The sequence below is a fragment of the Ixodes scapularis genome, unplaced genomic scaffold (genome assembly GCF_016920785.2).
Source record: "Ixodes scapularis isolate PalLabHiFi unplaced genomic scaffold, ASM1692078v2 PGA_scaffold5__190_contigs__length_132052651, whole genome shotgun sequence".
In the NCBI taxonomy this organism is placed as follows: Eukaryota; Metazoa; Arthropoda; class Arachnida; order Ixodida; family Ixodidae; genus Ixodes; species Ixodes scapularis.
The window spans coordinates 128249618-128268666 of NW_024609880.1; the positions used below are offsets into that span (position 1 = coordinate 128249618).

General features: G+C 51.0%; 1 protein-coding gene and 1 non-coding gene across 2 annotated transcripts; both read right to left on the minus strand.

Moving 5' to 3' along the window:
- Window positions 1–608: 608 nt before the first annotated feature.
- On the minus strand, window positions 609–681 carry Trnak-cuu. Its single transcript has one exon. It is a non-coding gene; the product is annotated as a tRNA-Lys (tRNA).
- Window positions 682–10939: 10258 nt separating this feature from the next.
- LOC121045980 (RNA-directed DNA polymerase from mobile element jockey) lies at window positions 10940–16789 on the minus strand. The gene is given in 5 exon segments (XM_042294346.1): window positions 10940–12564; window positions 12567–12663; window positions 12665–14371; window positions 15898–16090; window positions 16314–16789. Coding segments are annotated over 5 exon segments (4098 nt in total).
- Between the last annotated feature and the right edge of the window lie 2260 nt (window positions 16790–19049).

Consider the following 19049-nt stretch of genomic DNA (forward strand, 5'->3'; position numbering starts at 1 on the left):
AATGTATATGTATAACCGCGCGCTTAGGATCTTAAGGAATGTGACCAAAATACTCAGCATATAAAGCTACGTGTGTTTAATGAAAGTCTTTTGCCATGCCTTCATAACAAATTTAGACTGCTCCTAGTTCCTTTTGATTATATAGGATATATAAGATATATAATTGACGAACCTTGAACTCACATTTTATCTGATGTTCGGGAAAATGGTAACGTCCCCATCAAGCCATTTGTTTGTTCACGACATTGCACCTAAATCTCCTATACGTTCTTAATGGTTTTTGCAATATAAACGTTTGCTTGATGTATTTATGAGTTGTGGGCACCCTGGCGGCTCCCAAGCCAAGTTGCCCGACTGCGAGGCTCAAGCCGAACTTTTCCCGCGTGGCGGCGACGTCACGCCAGCCACGCGCACATCGGATGCGCCGCCTTGATGAGGCAGATCAGAGGCGGTTCACGGAGAGTCGCTGCCTGGACTCAGGCGCCGGTGGTAACAATGTTAATCGTCTCGTCCATGTCCCATTAAATGTAGTTTCTTGTTGTTGAAACCGTTGGCTCCGTGTTATTCCTCCGGGTCGGGTATGCAGCAAGGCAAACCGACCACAATGGCGCCCAACGTGGGGCCCGAACCCACGACCCCGAGATTAAGAGTCTCGTGCTCTACCGACTGAGCTAGCCGGGCTAGCTCAGTCGGTAGAGCTAGCCCGGCTATAGCGCAACGTTCCAGATTCAATCTGATCACTTAGCGCTATCATGGCTAAGGGGACTTAAGAATCCAGCTGGACGTCTTGCTCGTTGGGCGCTTACGCTACAACAGTACGACTACTCCATAGTGTACCACCTGGGGTCAACCAACAAAGTTGCTGATGCGCTCTCTCGTGCTCCACTTCCCGAGGAACACTCGCAGGATACCCATGGCTTGGTGACCGTCGCGGCCACGACACGAGGATCCCCAGATTCACGGTGGGGTACATTGGTGAGCCGCGAGGAGCTTCGCAAGGCGCAGCTGGATGACGGACTCTGCCAACGCGTGTCCGCTTGGCTGGCAGCAAGAGGTCCAGTCGACCGCCGAAGTGACGAGGAGTTCGACTCCTACTTGATGAGCGACGACGGCCTCCTGCTGCGCTACATCCCCCAGGCCGACGACAATCCGGATGGCTCGGCATTCCGGAACGTGATACCCCGCAAGCTACGTAAGCTTTTCATCCGATACATGCATGACTCTGCCTTGGCAGGACACAGCAGTGGGAGCAAGACTTACGAAAAGTTATCCCAAATTGCTACCTGGCCAGGCATGAGGCAGGATGTGCTCCGATACGCTCGTAGCTGCTCGGTGTGCCAGAAGGCAAAACCACGTGGTGGCCAGCCCCCGGTCTCATGCAACCAATCGCGAGTCAGAGCCCTTGGCAGATTTGTTGCTGTGACGTCATGGGCCCCTTCCCACGTAGTACCCGCGGCAATCAGTACTTGTTCGTGGTAACCGACCACTTCACGAAGTGGGTTGAGTTATTTCCATTGCGGAAGCTAGGTTCGCAAAAAATCTGGGAGTGTCTACTCGAAACATCCGCCAGGTTTCGCTTTCCTGCACAGCTTGTAAGCGATAATGCCTCCTATCTCACGAGTAAGGTGTTTGTGGACGCATGCGCGGTGCTGGGAATCAAGCACAAAAGAACTTCCCCGTACCAACCGCAAGCAAACATCACGGAAAGGGTAAATCGGAACCTTAAGATGATGCTAGTGGCCTACACCGAGCGCCACAAGGACTGGGACGCGAAACTGCCCGAGCTGGCATTCGCAACCCGTCCAACCACTAATCGGTCAACGGGTCTCACTCCTGCCCAATTAAATTTCGGCAAGGAGCTTGCGTTCCCGCTTTTTAACAGTCTCCTTTCTACACAGTCTGGGGGAAGGCTTCGCCCCTACGTGAAGTTCGCAGAGGACCTGCGAAAGCGCTTCTCCGATAACCTAAGAGAGGCCCGAGAAAATCTCGACGTCGCCCGAGTACAGCAGGCAGAACAGTACAACCAGGGGCGACGTGACTTGCAGTTCGAGGTGGGAGATTTTGTACTCCGGCGTACTCACCCACTGAGTGACGCCGCTCGAGGCTTCGCAGCCTCCCTCGCCAACAGGTGGGAAGGTCCGTTTCGCGTGTGTGAAAAGTGCTCACCACTCACTTACAAACTAGTTAACTGTGAGTCTAGTGAGGAAACCGGACCTGTTCATGTCACCGACCTTAAACGATTTTTCCAAGCAGAAGACGAAGATTCCTCGCAGGACCGGAACGACACTGAGGGCAGTCCCGTTCCGGAAACCCCCTTGTCTCCACCAAGGCGGCGGTATAACCTGCGACGTCGGTGACATCAAAGAGAGAGGAACTTTTTTTTTTTGTCTCCTTGGCCTCTTTCGCATTTTGGGGGTAGTTTTCTACTTCCACGGATCTGCCCCCTTTTCAAGAGAGGGGGGAGAAGATTGTGTGCCCACCTCAGATCCGTTATTTCAAACTTTCTGGAAGTGGTCCGAAGATAACGTCAGGCTCAGCCCTCAACTGAGTCCCATGTCGTCTGCTTCCATGTTTTCTACGAAGCTGACTCATGGACAAAACCGTCGCCACACCCGCCATCTGAACGACACGGCGGCCGGTCTCATCGTGGACCGCGGCCACCCTCTACAGGACCACGTGCAAAGCAGCCACCTGGTGGAGCCCTGATTCCGAACAGGCGACAAGCTGGAGCTGACCGAGCCGCCGCGCTCGTCAGCAGCCGCCGCGCTCGTCCAGCAGGCGCCGGCCGGACTTACAACGTCAGTCCGCCCAACAGCGCCATCCACCCCCTGACGCCCACAACGTCTCCGTCATCGACATGCCGGACGAAGCTTGAGGGGGGGGGGGGGGGGGGGGGAAGTGTGGGCACCCTGGCGGCTCCCAAGCCAAGTTGCCCGACTGCGAGGCTCAAGCCGAACTTTTCCCGCGTGGCGGCGACGTCACGCCAGCCACGCGCACATCGGATGCGCCGCCTTGATAAGGCAGATCAGAGGCGGCGCACGGAGAGTCGCTGCCTGGACTCAGGCGCCGGTGGTAACAATGTTAATCGTCTCGTCCATGTCCCATTAAATGTAGTTTCTTGTTGTTGAAACCGTTGGCTCCGTGTTATTCCTCCGGGTCGGGTATGCAGCAAGGCAAACCGACCACAGAGTTTAGAGGAACTACACCATGTTCGGTCCCATATCTGCAGTCATTAAAGGGTGTAGACATTTTTTAACACAACGTTTAACTTATTTATTCTAATTATTTTAATTCAAAGACCCCTGTGAAAAAAAAAAAATCACAGGCAACTTGAGAGTGCCTAGGGCTCACATTATGTTATGCGGAAAATAAGCATCTATATAGAAATCACCCGGCTTCAGTGTTGTTGATTCTAGATCGCATCAGTTTCAATGGAGATCTGTCTATACAGGTTCGTGAAATCGTGGCTAGCATTCCACTTCAGCCAAACGTACGGGAGATCACTTCTCTCGGACCTTTTAATTTTATTTGGTAAAATTTATAGAAAGAAAAAATTTCAGACTTCAATTCATAGGCCTGTCACTCATCTCAGGTGCCAAGCACGTTGTAATCAAATGCCAGTAAAACAAATATCTAATTTTCGAACGCTGACGTTGTGAAATGCTGTTAATAAGTACTTTAGTAGGGTCAATAGCTAAAGGAATTTTCCACCCGACCTAGGATGGACTATCGAAATATTTATCGAGTACTTAATTTCTTTAAAGAAAACAGCCTGAGACAATATCACTGCTTTTTTTAGTATATCTGCATTATTATAGGATACATTTCGATAAAGTTCAGAAAGAGTTGGCGTCCCCGAAAATCGCAGCGAGCAGTGAACTGGCGACTTCATGTACTTTTCACGATTCAAGAGGGTCAGTGGGCACGGCCGTAGACGATTGGAATCCTCCTTGTGCATCATAGTCGTTTCGTTGCCGAGCCTGATCGAAATTAACGACGGACATGACCATATGCATCGTAAAGTGTTCGTAAAAAAAGTTCGCGAATAGGATCCGAAATCACTTCGTAGTTCTCAAATTGGCTCAGTACCACAGTTTTATTAGTTGTGTGCTATAACGGGTACATTTGTATCACGAAATTGTGCGAAACTGACATACCACATAAACACAGCCACGACCGCGCTGAAACCGAAACCAATCAAAGTGAAGCCACTCAATGGCGGCGAGGGCGTCAGCGCCCTCTATCCGCCGATCGGGTAACTACTGAGATGAAAAGGTCTATAGCCTTTGAAGTGCAAAGGAAAGCCAATGCAACCGGCTCTCTTTGCGCTGTTGATGCTAGGGATGACACTGCACCAATCGATTCGAACCACTATTCGTACTCCCCTACTGATATAGAGGTACCTTAGATAGTGTCAGTTGGCAACGCCCTTTGCGGCCGTTTCAGTAGAGGGGGGGGGGGGGGGGGGGAGGGGAAAGACGGAGAGGGGACGACAGGACGCGCGCCGCTCTTATGACGTGCATGAGGCGTTGCCCATACCCTCCTATCAGAACAGTGTACACAGGTAGTTTGGTCAAGGGGAGGCGCGGGCAGAGCCAGGGCGTGCACCAGACGCAGAAGGAAGGCTTGGCATGCTCTCTTGGCCAACCAGAAGCCGAAAAGAATCCCCTAGCGGTGGTAGCGAGAAACAGTTTTAATCGTGTTAACACGTGGCGCGCACATGACGTCATTTCCGATACCCTCCAGAGAAAGGGGGAAGAAGGAGCTCCCCCTCTTATCAGGATCCTCCTTGTGCCTCCCGGATAATCACAGGCGTTGCTGTTCTCCTCCCAGAAGATTATAGAAGATTAACCTGTCACTCAAAATTCTTACAAAAGCAGCTTCCCTCTCCTCCTTTTACGTGGTGTTCAAAAGTATGCGATGTGACACGTGTAAGAGTTAAATGTGGTAACCCTTCATGGTTGAAAATAGGGTGCACGTGATGTTTCGATCGTAATCATGCAGAAATATGTAAGAAACGAATGTGCCGCTCGAACTCCGTTTTGCTCGGACAGGGCGTGACCGCTCGGACGGCAGATTCCCGGCCCTCGGCGCCTGGCGTACGGAATATGTCGATCGTCCCGCTAGTCGCACTCTTCCACCATGATTTTGGATGACCGTGGTTAAAACATCACGTGCACCGTATTTTCAGTCACTGAGAGTTACTCCGACGCACTTATCAAGTTCGTTTCTCGCGACCACCACCGGGGTATTATTTCCGACTTCTGATTGGCCACATTCGAATTTGTAAAGACGCACGCCCAACCCGCTTTCGGCCAATAATGCCTTCTCATTTGTCTTCTTTTTCCCAAATGAATGGCCAAACTCTCTACATATACGGCTCTGGCTTTTATATACTGACAAAGCCTGGCCGATCGCCACGAGAAGCGGCCGCCGAAATTGAAACGGTAGAGCGGCAGACAACGGATGAAAGGAGAGTAATGTAACGGGCGCCCCGCTGCGGCGAGACGCAGAAACACACTTCTCCCCAGCGATAGAATGCCCACTCGTGCGCCTTGCGTCCCTCGCGCTACCGCTTCCTTTCTCGTCGGATTTGAAAACCATGTTTCGGGTCCTCGCCGCTGCAAAAGCTGTGCGCTGGCGTCCAAGTTCACCGAGAAATTCTCTGTGCTACCAGATCCTCGCGCTCCAAATCTGCGACCGGGCACTCTATGGCTCCGTCGTCGAACTGCCAGGCTTTGTCAGTATAGAGGAGGCTATGCATCACCCTGATGTTCGAGTGCTACTAGGGCGACGAACAGAAACAAACGACAGCGACAAGCCTCAAACCTGAGTCTTTCGCGATTTGACAGGCTTTCTAGGATAAAAAAGTCTATGCTCTAACACGAGCACCATGCACGCGAGGGGATCTTGGGTAGGCTTGCAATCTACTCGTGCTTACATCACGAGCACCGAATGACTAAACGCCTGTCAAAGGTGCCAGCTATTAGCGGCGAGATGTTTCGGTGGCGCCCTCGTTCGGTTACCTTTCGTGACGTCATTACCTCGTGAACAGCAAGTTCGATGGCGTTTGTAAAGGCATGGTGGAAGCCTGAAATCATAGCGCTCTCAAAGCAACACTGCAAACACCATCAAAATTGAAGTTCTTACATTCCTGTTATTTCCGTCGATGAGACATCCTTTGCTGACGTCATAGTCAGCATTCGGCCAATTGTGGTGGGCCGACCACAGCGACGCTTTCGATCGCTCACGTCGCCAATTGCCACTAAATAAGCTGCGCTTCAGAGTAACGTCACTTTGCCATATTAGGTCTGTTCGATTCGCCTGAAGTGGCTGAACTAGTTCAGCAGTGCAGGAACTGGTGCATTCGATTCAACCGGAAGTTGTACGGCCGCTGCACTGGCGCGTTCGATTCATCCCAGTTCTGAGCGAGTTCAGACCCAGTTCCTCAAAATTTTGCACCGGCTCCGGAGTCAGTTCAGCGTCCGTGTAGAAGCAGACGACAAGAGCAGACGGCGATAGCAGACGACACTCCTCGTCCGTCTCTGCTCGCGGTGCCATTTTTTCGCAGCTCTTGCTCAAATGTCTGCGATGTGTACGAATAACGCCGATACGGAGGTTGCGTTTCCTCTCATTTATGATAATAACGTACCCGCAGTGGACGCGGAATTGAGATTATAACCGAGGGTAGGAATTTGATTGATTATGATATTCTGAAAGCGTCTTAGGCACCTGCTCGTGTAGGTTTGGCTCCCGGTGGTAAGTGTTGAAATCTTGGCTCACGTAAATTGTTTCTTTTTGATGCTATGTGGGGATCCAAAGTGTTGATATTCTTCCTTACAGACACGGGAAAGGTATTGCACTCTTGATCGTCCCAGACTTCAGTTGCTCTTGGATGCATACTGACGACTCCGATACATTGCAGATGTCTGGGATTTAGTACATTGGCCCTCGCATGCCCCGTAGCTGAGCATAATACTGCATGCTTTGTCCGCTGGTATCTGTGGACGCCCACTAACGGGCATGAGAAAAACGCATGGAATCGGAATTGGCTTGGTAGTTCCACGCAGGTCTTTCTTGAGAATCAGAATAAACGCTTCAGCTTGACGCCAAAGTTACGGTCGATAACTGTTTTGGCCAAAACGCTATCGTCAGGCCTTCGTCTTCGAGGTGACCGCCACCACTGACTCCCGACGGAAAATCATCCTGATGCCGCGAACCTATCGTCGAAATGCGAAACTCGAAAGACTTGGAGTGACTCTACTATTGCTAAATGAATGTGAAGGACACGAACGCTTAGGGAAACGACAGGAACCGAACGGCCGTTAAAAATGCAGACAGAAACACATTTCGCGCAGAAAACGTTTTTAGTACACTCGAAAAAAAAAAATATGCACAGAAAAGATTCGGTTATAATACTTTAAAAGCAACACGAATGGTCTCATCAAACCGCAACTAATTAAATGTAGCATACAACGTGGCGTGGAGAAACAAGAGCCAACAGATGCAGACGACACCCTGCGTTTCCGCTCGGAAAGGCGATCACAGCGCCAGTCCTAGCGCGGCGGCTGCACTGGTTCTGCACCGCCGCTGCACGACTCCTGCACTCCTCTGAACTCGGACAGAACTGGTTCAGAACTTTCTGGTCGAATCGAACAGACCTATTGTGTCTTAAAATCATGGTTGGCAGTTATCTGAAGCTTTATCTGAAATCAGAGGAAACGCTTTTCGGCCCTCCCCAAATGTTTTAATAGTTCGCGACGGGGCAAAGCAGAATTACAACACCGATTCGAATGCTGAGGAAGTCGCATATTGAATCTTGACGATCGGCAGTTGCGCCTGCTCTGCATACGAGCCACAATGGCGGCGCCCACAACAATGTCGGGAAACGGAGTGCCGATACTCTAAGTGCAGCTCATTTAGTGTTTCTGGTGCCAGCACGCTGCATGTGTCTGGGCCGCTTGTCACTGTCGTTTGTTTCTGTTTGTCGCTCTATACTGGGACTCAAGCATAAAAGCGCGGACCAGTAGTTTGGCCGCTTTGACTTTCTTTTCTTCCCCGTGGCGTGCCACCACAAGATTCCCCCCCCCCCCCCCGCCCTCCCCTCCTCCTCCCCCCAAGAATCAAGCAAATCAAGCGTGGTAGCTTGCATTTCGAATTTAAATTTTGCAAGGCGCGGAAAATGGCATGGCCGCTCCCTGTATAGAACCACAATACTTTTCGGTGTTTTTGACAAAAGCTGTATTGCACGCATGACGGACCGGCTGGTGCCCAATGCGTAAATACGTGCAGCATGTGCGTGAAGTATAACTGCACACGTGCAGAGACATTGCGCCGGCCGGTTGCCCTACTTGCAACCAACGCTTGCAATCGTGTTTCCGATATATGAGTCACCGCGCGTGCAAGCCCCTTTTCAGTAAATAGTAGGCTCGTCAATCGTCATTGTTTTGTTAAGTGTCACAGGCTATTTTTTTTATATCGAAGCTGTTATGCACTACGATCTGGAAAAAAATGCGTCCGCGGATGTTGACAGAAAACTCCCCAATGGTTGTGGCAAGTATGTATAAATAAAAATAAAATTAGGGCAACCATTGAGAGTCAGCCTTCCTTGGCATTATTAGATAGTGAGGTCCTGATCTCATGTTATCATCTCTAGGCATTGCCCTCGAGGTCGTCCTAGAACTCGTCCTCGAGGTCGTCCTAGAAGTTGTCCTTGAGGTCGTCGAGAGGTCGTCCTAGAAGTCATTTTAGGCATCGTCCTCTAGGTGTCGTCCTCGAGGTCGACTTAAAAGTCGTCCTTGAGGTTGTCCTAAACGTCGTCCTCGAGGTCGTCTTAGGCGTCGTCCTTGAGGTCGTCTTAGACGTCGTCCTCTAGGCGCCTTCCTCAAGTTCATTCTTGAGGTCGTCTTATATATCCTCTAGGCGCCGTGCTCGAGTTCGTCCTTGAGGTCGTCCCAGACGTCGTCGTCCAGGCGTCGTCCTCGAGGTTGTCCTCGAGGTCGTTCTAGAAGTCGTCTTAGACGTCGTCCTCTAGGCATCATCCTAGACGTCGTGAAAATAACAGCACCGCTGGTCCCCCATCTTCACGTGGAGTGGAAAGGCTCTACATTTTTGTAGTTTCATGGCATTCCGAGAAAATAGGGAAGATGAGAAATAATCAACAAATGAGGGATATTTATTGAGCTATTTGAAACGCTGAAGGGCAACGTTGTTGGCTTAACTTCGGGGCTTGGAACGTCAGTGCCGATCTCGACGCCGAGTGTCGTGTGCTTCCGTGCCACCGCCTTTTCGCTGGCCTTTTGTCTGAGTCAGGTGCCGAAGCAGGTGCACGTGCTGCGCGAAGAACTTCGAGGTGCAGACGCCAGTGAAGTGGCTTTTGAGGATTCAGAAGGGCCGGCAGCGTCCCGGAATGCCATCCGAACACGGGGCTCACACCCAGTGGCGTCACTGGGGTCAGCGACACCCGGGGCAGCAGCCCGCCGCGACCCCCCCTCCCCGCATTCGTGGCCCTCCGCGGCACCCCCCTGAGCACTGCACACTGGGCGGTCCGCCCTCCCCCCCCCCCCCCCCTTGTGACGCCACTGCCCTCACGTCTGCAGAGTGACACGGTTCCAAGCACGTGAACATGTGAAGTTCAGCAGTGAGCAGCTATTGTGCAATCATGCACAATATGAGGCAACATGTAAGGCTCAACAGTAAGTGGTCATTGTACACTTGGGTGGTGCCAGCTGAACAGTAATGAACACAGAACATTTACAGCCGCTGGAAATTGTGTTCATTACTGTTCAAGGAAGAAGAAGGCTGTAACATAGTTGATAGTCCAGCCGCGGTTGTACATCTTCTGTGTTCATTACTGTTCAGCTGGCACCACCCAAGAATATTCTAATCTGCCAAGAAAATCTAATTTCAGAAGGCACAGTGGCAGCAAACCTTCTCCACGTGCCACCTGAGAGCAGCACGCCGTCACCCTCAGCAGCTGTTGACGGCAAGAAATGTTTTAGTGCAATACATCGGTTTTAGTGAAACACTTGTGTCTAACAATAAATCATTTCCAAAAAAAATGGAGGTATGCATTTCTTCTGTCCTGCAGTTCCACAACCGCAGTACCACACCCTCGTCTGTTGACTGCTCTGTATCGGATGGCTTTTTTAATTGAACCACTCGCTTTCTGCACATCTTAAATACTGAAAAAGCAGTCACATATTTGTAAAATGAGTAAGCACCCTAGTTTGCCACTAGCAGGAGGTTAATTTTGAAGAAATTTCAGGTTTCCCAGGTTTATGTCGGCCCGCATTTAGAGCACCACCATGAGGCCCTATACAATGGTGGAGGATGTAGGGCTTGCTCTAAAGGCGGACTGAAAGGCTACCACAGAGGATTTTTCTCGTGTGCTCGGTGCCATGCCACATTTTTTTCGTTTCCAACTGTTCTTGCCAAATGCATTACAAAATGTTTCCATGATTAATAGGAGTGCCTAGCTATTTGCCGAGATTATTCTAAATTTGAGACATACACGGACATACTGTAGCACCATAATTGTCGAATAACTTCTGTAGTGATAGTAGATAGACACGAGAAAAACCACAGAGGATTTTTCTCGTGTGCTCGGTGCCTGCCACATTTTTTTCGTTTCCAACTTTTCCTGCCAAATGCATTACAAAATGTTTCCATGATTAATAGGAGTGCCTAGCTATTTGCCGAGATTATTCTAAATTTGAGATATACACGGACATACTGTAGCACCATAATTGTCGAATAACTTCTGTAGTGATAGTTCGCGCAATACGAAGGTACAAGTCAGTTTTCATCTTCAATGATGCCAGCAAGTTGTCTCTAAGCAGTACTAGAACTATAATTTCACAAATCATAGATTCCGTGGCTTGGTTGGTTGGTTGGTAAAAACTTTATTGAATGCCTGCAGAGCTTTCGCTGACCGGGCCTAAGTCACCCGCTTGGGGGCGTTGCCGCTGGTCCTCTTCGCCTGTCTAGGGGCGTCGAAATCCTGCCGCTTCACCGCCTCACAGGCCTGCTGGACGGCCCAGAGTTGATCGTCGAGGCTGGGGCTGCACAGGGCAGCGGACAGCCGCGGCGGGAGGGTTCCGGAGTTAGCACCGTGCGGGTCTTTGGTGCAGTCCCAGAGCATGTGGGTTAACGTGGCTACCTCTTTGCGGCAGACCTTACACGTGTTCATCGTGTATATTTCGGGAAACATTCTGTGATACTGTGCCGGGTTAGGGTACGTGCGCGTCTGCAGTTGTCTGAATGCGACCGCCTGTGCCCTGTCCAGCTTGTCGCTGGGCGGAGGGAGTGTCCGTCGGGCCAGGCGGGAGGTCTTGGTGATTTCGTTGTAGCTCGTCATACGGTCCTTGCTGCTGTACCACGGACGACCGTCGCCGGTGCGGTTTGTTAGCTCGCGCGCCCTGGCGTGTGCCGTCTCGTTGCCGTTACGATGCTCCTCGGAGACTTCCCCCACGTGTGCGGGGAACCACAGGAGTCGGGTTGGGGGTTCTGGTTCTCGGTAGACTTGGCGTTGGCTTATGATTCGGGCTGCTCGTGGCGATATCCGTCCTTTGGCGAAGTTCCTGATTACTTGTCTCGAGTCACAGAGGACTGTTTTGGACGCCGGGTCCGTAAGGGCGAGGGCGACTGCTATTTCCTCAGCTTCTTCGGCGCGTTCGCATGTCACGCTTGCTGATATCTTCGTTTCCCCGTCTGAATCGACGACCGTCACGGCAAATCGGGAGCCTGTCTCGTACTCGGCGGCGTCCACGAATCGCGTACCCACATTGTTGCTGTGGGCATTGAGAGGAGCCTTGGCTCGGGCATCTCTTCTGCCTCGGTTGTACTCCGGGTGAACGTTTCTGGGGATCGGATCGACTCTTATTGTCTCCCGGATCGCGACTGGGATGGTGACTTTGTGGCCCTGCTGTGTGTGGTATCCGATGCCGAGGTTCTCGAGGATGCGGCGGCCAGCGTTCGTGCCGGACAACCTCTCCAGTTGCGAGGTGCGCTGTGCCTCTGCGATTTCGTTCAGCGTGTTGTGGATGCCCAGCTGGAGCAGGCGGTCTGTGCTTGTGGATTCCGGCAGGCCCAAGGCGATCTTGTATACCCTGCGTATGAGGACGTTGATCTTGTCTTCTTCTTTCCTGTAACAGTTGTGAAAGGCCGCAATGTAAGCGATATGGCAGACGACGAACGAGTGGATGAGTCGCGTGAGGTTCTCCTCCCTCATTCCGCTCCTTCTGTTGGTGATTCTCTTGAGGAGTCTCGTGGCGTTGGACGTCTTGTGTACTAGTCTGGTGATGGTTCCGCCGTTGTGACCCGTGGCTTCGATTATCATGCCGAGGACTCTGATTTTGGGGACTGTCGGGATGGTCGTGCCATCGCTCGTGCGTAGACTGATTTCCTCACAGTTTCTTCGGGCTTTAAGTTTGCCCCGTTGTGCGGGGCGGTAGAGCAGGAGTTCTGACTTCTTGGGCGAGCACCGCAGGCCCGTGCCATGAAGATGGGCCTCTATTGCGTCAATTGCTGACTGCAGCGTCGACTCGATATGACCGTCGCTGCAGCGTATATGGTGGGCCGGACGTCTTCGATGTCTTGCAGCTTCTCTGCCACCCCGATCATGACCAGGTTGAAGAGTGTGGGCGAGATGACCGAGCCCATGCGGGGTGCCGGCGCTGCCCAACGTTTGCTCTTCCAGCTGGAGATCTTTTGCCACTAGTACGGCGCGTCTGTCCGTCAGGAAGTCTTTCACGTAGTTGTAAGTGCTCAGGCCGAGGTTTCGTTGTGAAATTTGTCGCAGAATCGCCGAGTGAACGACTTTGTCGAAAGCGCTTTCTAGGTCGAGTCCGAGGATCGCCCTAGTTCCCCTGGTCTTGTTGTCCAGCACTTGGTGTTTTAATTGTAACATGGCGTCGTGCGTGCCGAGGTTTTGGCGGAAGCCTATGAGGGACGGTGGGTAGATCCCTTTTTGTTCCAGGTACACTTGCCAACGGTTGAGCAGTGCGTGCTCCATGACTTTACCGACGCACGATGTCAGCGATATGGGGCGGAGGTTGTCGAGGCTCGGTGGTTTGCCGGGTTTTGGTATTAGGATCATCTTCGCGGTCTTCCACTGGCGCGGGAGGCTGCCTCGCCGCCAGCAGGTTCTGATGTATTCTGTCAGCTGTTCCATTGAGCGGTCATCGAGATTCTTTAGGGCGCGGTTCGACACCCCGTCGGGGCCCGGTGCCGACCTGCTGCTGAGTTCGTGCAGTGCTGTTCTGATCTCTTCCACGCTGAAGTCTCTGTCTAATTCTTCATTGGGCTCGCCCTTGTACGGGCCGTGCTGCACGGTCGGGGTCTCCGGAAGGTATTTCGCTCGCAGGCGGGCAGCCACCACATCTTTCCCGCGTTCCCCGATCTCCTTGTGTATCAGGCGTGCGAGATGGTCCCTCTGGTGAGACTTGGTGTTTGTTGCGTCCAGCAGATGCTTTAGTAGGCTCCACGCTTTGCCGTTGTGTAGTTGGCCGTCCACCGCGTTGCACATCTCATCCCACTGCTGGCGGTCGAGCGTGCGGCAGTGCTCCTCGATGCTGCGATTGAGCTCCGCAACCTTTTTTCTGAGTCTCCGGTTGAGTCTCTGTTTCGTCCATCTGGCCAGGATCGAATTCTTCGCCTCAATGAGGTGCGCCAGGCGGCTGTCCATCTTGTCGGTGTCGACGTCGGTCTCGATCGTCTTGGTCGACGCTTTGGCGTCCTCGACTAACTCGCGGAACCACGCTTCGATGTCCGTGATCTCTTCTGCTTCGTGTTGTTGTTCTCGGTCGCGTTGCTTTCTGAAGTCCTCCCAATCCGTCCACGTAAAGGTGCGCCTGCTGCCTTGCATTCTGTCCGGTGTTGGGACGTGTATCTCTATGATCGCGTGGTCGCTGCCCAGGTCAACCGTCGTGTTGCTCCACGTAACGTTCGCCGTCCCCGCATTTCTGATGAACGTAAGATCCGGGGTCGTGTCCCTGGTGGCCGAGTTGCCCAGTCTCGTCGGGTGCGCCGGGTCCGTAATGAGCGCGAAGTCTAGCTCCTGCGTGTCTTGTGCGAGGTTTCTCCCCTTGGCCGTGTTATAACCGTAACCCCATGCTGCCTCTGCCGCGTTGAAGTCGCCCCCCGCGATCAGCGTCTGGGACCCGGCGGTCTTGAGTGCCTTCTGGAGCAGCGCCCGGAACCTCTGGCGGCGATTGGACGGGTTTCTGTACACATTTAGAACGAATATGCTCTGCTTCCTGCGTTTGGTCGGTATGAGTTCCACAAACGAATGTTCTACTTGAACGCCACCCAAGTTCGTGGTCGACGAACATAAGGCCCTTCCTGACGAGCCTGCATAATCCCCTTCCCTCTATCGTGCAAACGTGTTCCCTATAGCCCATTAGGGTGGGAGCGTCCGTGAGCGTTTCTTGGAGTAAAATCACGTCTGGTTTGCGCGTTGTAAGTTGTAAGAGATCTCGACTCTCTCAGTCGTACTCGGTCGCAAGAGTGTGAACGGGCCTTTAAGGCCCGTTCACACTCTTGCGACTGAGTACGACCGAGTACGACTGAGAGAGACGAGGATCTCTTAAAACTTCCTAAATGTTTTTAGAATGAGGGAACACATTGGTATTGTGGCGCCATCTATGCGGTGACCCTGGAACTGCATTTCACAAGAGCGAAGGTTTTGCGTGATTTCCGAGGTGAAATGTGCGTAATAACCATAGAAAGGCTCGTTTATAACATTGACAAAAGTTTTTCGAGCCAAGAAAGGATAATGCGCGAGAAATAAAAAAAATATGCCGGACCGCCGAGTTTACACTGCTTCCCAATAGATGGCGCCAGTGTGTTCCCTGGTTTAAGAAGTTTTAAGGAACCTAGGTTTAAGAGGTCGCAAGAGTGTGAACGGGCCTTTACAACTTCTTAAATGTTTCTAGAATGAGGGAACACACTGACATTGTGGCGCCATCTATGCGGTGACCCTAGAACTGCATTTCACAAAAGCGAAGGTTTTGCGGGATTTCCGAGGTCAAATGTGCGTAATACCCATAGAAAGGCTCGTTTATAACATTGACAAAAGTTTTTCGAGCCAAAAAAGAAAGGATATTGCCCGAGAAATAAAAAAAAAAAAATATGCCGGACCGCCGAGTTTACACTGCTTCCCAATAGATGGCGCCAGTGTGTTCCCTGGTTTAAGAAGTTTTAAGGAACCCAGGTTTAAGAGGTCGCAAGCAGTCGCAAGTGTGTGAATGTGTTGTTGCAGGACTGCCTTCTTGCCGGCGAAGCCGCGGCAGTTCCACTGCCATATGGTTATTCCTGAATTACCGCTGGCCATGTTGATAATATGTTGAGTAATTTCCAATTGCGGACGCGTTTATGCGGCTTCTTGGTGCTTCCCGCGTTTATAATTCTCCCATAAGCGGAAGAATCATATTAAGCAATGATATGATGTTTCGTGCCCATTGGGCGTCGACAGAAGATAATATAGGCTGTAGGCCATGGGAGCTGCTTTCCTGAGAAGCGGAATCCAGCTGTCCCATGCATTTCCTTTGATTGGCGGAGCGTCAGAGGGCGAAGTAGTCTTCCGCATTGGATCAGGAGTGGCAGCCGCTGACGTCGACGGCCTTTCCTTTTCTCCCTTGGATTCTAAAACTTAAATTTTGCGGTCATTTGAGGGAGGGGCCCCCTTCATGAGCTTCTGTGGATTCTTCTTTAAAGCTGGAGCATAGCCATGGGCGCTTGGGTTCTGCTTGTTAGATGTCTCATTTATTGTGTTCTGTGAGTGTAGAGGTCGTTGTTCAATTTCAGCCGTTTGTTTTGTTTCCCCCTGTTGTGAGACGGCGGACCTTGCGGCGCGAAAGTCAACTGCGTGTTTGCGTGCATAGCTGCGGGTCTCACTTTCTCTCTGCCATTTTGGGCAGGAAGAGGACGTGGCAGCGTGAGCTTGACTGCAGTTTGCGCATTTTTCTTGACCAGAACACGTGTCGTTTCCGTCGTGGGCTTCTCCACAGCGACCGCAGATAGGTGGGCGCTTGCAGTTGGCTTCGCGATGTCCATATCCACAACATTTGCGGCACTGAATTGGGCGTTCCTTGAACGGGGTCACCGGATGGCGAACGTGACCGAGATAAACAAAACTCGGCAACGTTGTTTCGCCGAACGCTATCTTTACTATGGAACTTTGTCCAAGCCGTCGAATTCTCGCCACTCGGCCTTCTGGAGATCTCATATGCTGTTCAATTTCGGCATCAGAAAGTGAAGTGTCCATGTGTTTGATCACTCCTACTGCGAAGTGCCGCGGGACGGGCTCGTACGCCCGAACTTTCAAGCCGCAGATCTGAGTGCAGGCAAGGAGCGCACGGGTCGTCTGACCATTTCGAGTGTCCACTGCGATCAGATTTAATCTGCTGTTGGGCCTAATCTCGTGGATGCATTCGGGACACAGCTGTTCCAATGCAACAGACAGTTTTAGACTGCTGATCGCTATGATTTTCTGGTTTTCAACCGCTGGTACAAAGATTACAGTCAGGCCAACTGTCGTGGTAGGCGAGTTCGTAACTGTGTCTCCGCTTTTGCTTGAACTGGAGTTCTTTTTGCGCTTCTTGGATGTCTTGGCATCGTACCATTCACCTTGGTCGGTGTCGGCGATTTCCATGTCGCTAGTTAACATTTCAGCGTTGAGTGGAGATTTGTGGAGTCCGTGGTCAGGAGCTCTAACTTCTGCCAGGTTAGTGACGGAGGCGTCGTTCTCTAGGTCGGCGATAGAGGATCCGCATGTTGAAGGAGGCATGCTGTAGCACTCAGTTGGGGTCTTCTGACTTGCCGTTAGCGAAGGGGTTGCGGTAGCCATGGGGAAGTAAAATCAGGGTTTATACCCCGAGCCGATCGAAACCAGCCCTCCGACAAGCGGAGGAAGCCTTATTAATTGTTCGCTGATGCTAGAATGGTCTAAACTGGTGATATTATAAATAGAAATAAGCACGAACAGATGAGCCGAGAAAGACACTGACCTGTTCGAAGCGCTTCGTCTTCCCCTTCTCCGTGGCTTGCATTATGTCCTTTCTGAATCGTTTTTAGCCGGCTCTGGTTCAATGCGTGCGTCCAGCAAGTACTACAACAGAGAACCCAAAGACGTCATCAGGCGCCTTTAGGCGAAGCTTTCGGCATACAGGAAGACTATTTTAAAGCTCCGAAAACAGCAAAAGCAGGTGCCCCGAAACGCTGCAGAAGGGCTTGAAATGGTGCATCCTTTTGTGTCTGATGATGTTTACGAATTGCTATCAGCACACACGAAATGTTCAAGGGTCGGGGAAAACGTTACCCCTGGGTTGAAGAAATTCGCTCTGGACCTGAATTTTCATGGCCCTGAAGCGTACCGTAATCTGTCATCGGTTCTAACACTTCCTACTCAGCGTCCTTTACGCAGATGGCTTTTCAATTTAAAAATGACTGCAGGGATTATACCTGGTGTCATGTCGACTCTTGACATCTCAAATGCAGTTGTGGAATGTGCGTGATCGTATGCACTTTAGTTTTTGATGAAATAATTAGAAAACATTGTAGAGCACATCCACTTCTCGTGAAGTTGGAGGACCAGCTTGGCTGGTCCTCCATCTTCACATGAAGTGGATGGGCTCTAGAATTCCGTCCTCTGCAATCGTACTCGAGGTTCACGTGAGTAACCTCGAGTACAATTCCTAGAGGACGACGTCTAGGACGATCTCAAGGACGACCCCAAGGAAGACTTCTAGGACGACCTGGAGGGCGATGCCTGAATATGATAACAAGGGATCAGGACCTCACTATCTGATAATGCGAAGGAAGGCTGACTCACGTTGGTTGCCCCCTCTTTATTTTGATTTATTCATACTTGCCACGACCAATGGGGTGTTTTCTGTTGACATGTGAGGAAGAATATTTCCCCAGACCCTAGCCCCATAACAGCTCCGCTGTAAAACTTGTCTTATGATGTTTCCCGTGTTAATATTCATGGGTTCACGGATGATGGTGTAAAGAGTACATCTACCATAGCGGATCGAGGCTTGGTCATCCTGCTCTTTGGCATCTCAAGAAAATGGGTTTAACCACTCGCATACACTGTTGGGCCTACCTCCAACACCATCATTTGTCATCCAGAATCTTCTGGTGTCACTCATTCAAAGCGTTAAAGCTATTACGGTAAAAGCTGTAGTGTGAGACCAGGGTGCTTCGAACGGATCTTTGGCAAACCAGCTGGGTGTGTCTGTTAGTCAGCCATTTTTTTAGGTTGAAGGTGAGCGTATTTATTTTATTTTTGATGTCCCACACCTTATCAAGACTACCAGGGCCGGTTTTCTCGAAGCGATGGTAAACCCATTTTGGTAAACCACGGTGCCTAGGAAGGAAAAAGTACCTAGGTACTGTAATAAACGGCTGGATATAGAACAACAATAATTATTTTCGATTGGGCAATAAGATGCGCTATCTATCGGTGAAACAAGCCAGTCATTTTGTTTATCCTCTTTTTCCGCTGGTTGTTATCGATCTAGTATGGTATTTTAAGTCAAAATATAGTGATGTTGTACTTGAAGACCAATTTATTTGCTTCCGATGGTACGAAGAAATTTTAGCTACTACGCCATAGTTTGACGACGAATATTCGAAAATCTAAGAAACATTTCCTTCAATATGTTTCGCCATAAACAACGCATTACTGTCCCGTGTTCCTTCCAGTCTGGCAACGCCGGTGCTGTAGTCTCGTTTTTGTTCCTTGCAACGCACGTTTCTGCGATTCCTGCTGATCTCAACTGTTTGCCCTCTCTTCCATTTGTCCAACCGATCCACCGGTGACGAGAAGCTAAGCTCCTCGTCACCGTTGAATCGCTGGCCACCGGGGATATGTAGAAACCTCGATGCTGTCGGCATACTGTCGGCGCACTGCGAACAAAAAAAAAAAAAAAACAGTACAATGTTTTAGCCGTTCACCAGGAACGAATACTTTATTGTGGATAACCCCCTTTCTCCGCAAAGTAATCGCTGCTCACGAGTTGGCATGCATAGTGTAACAAATT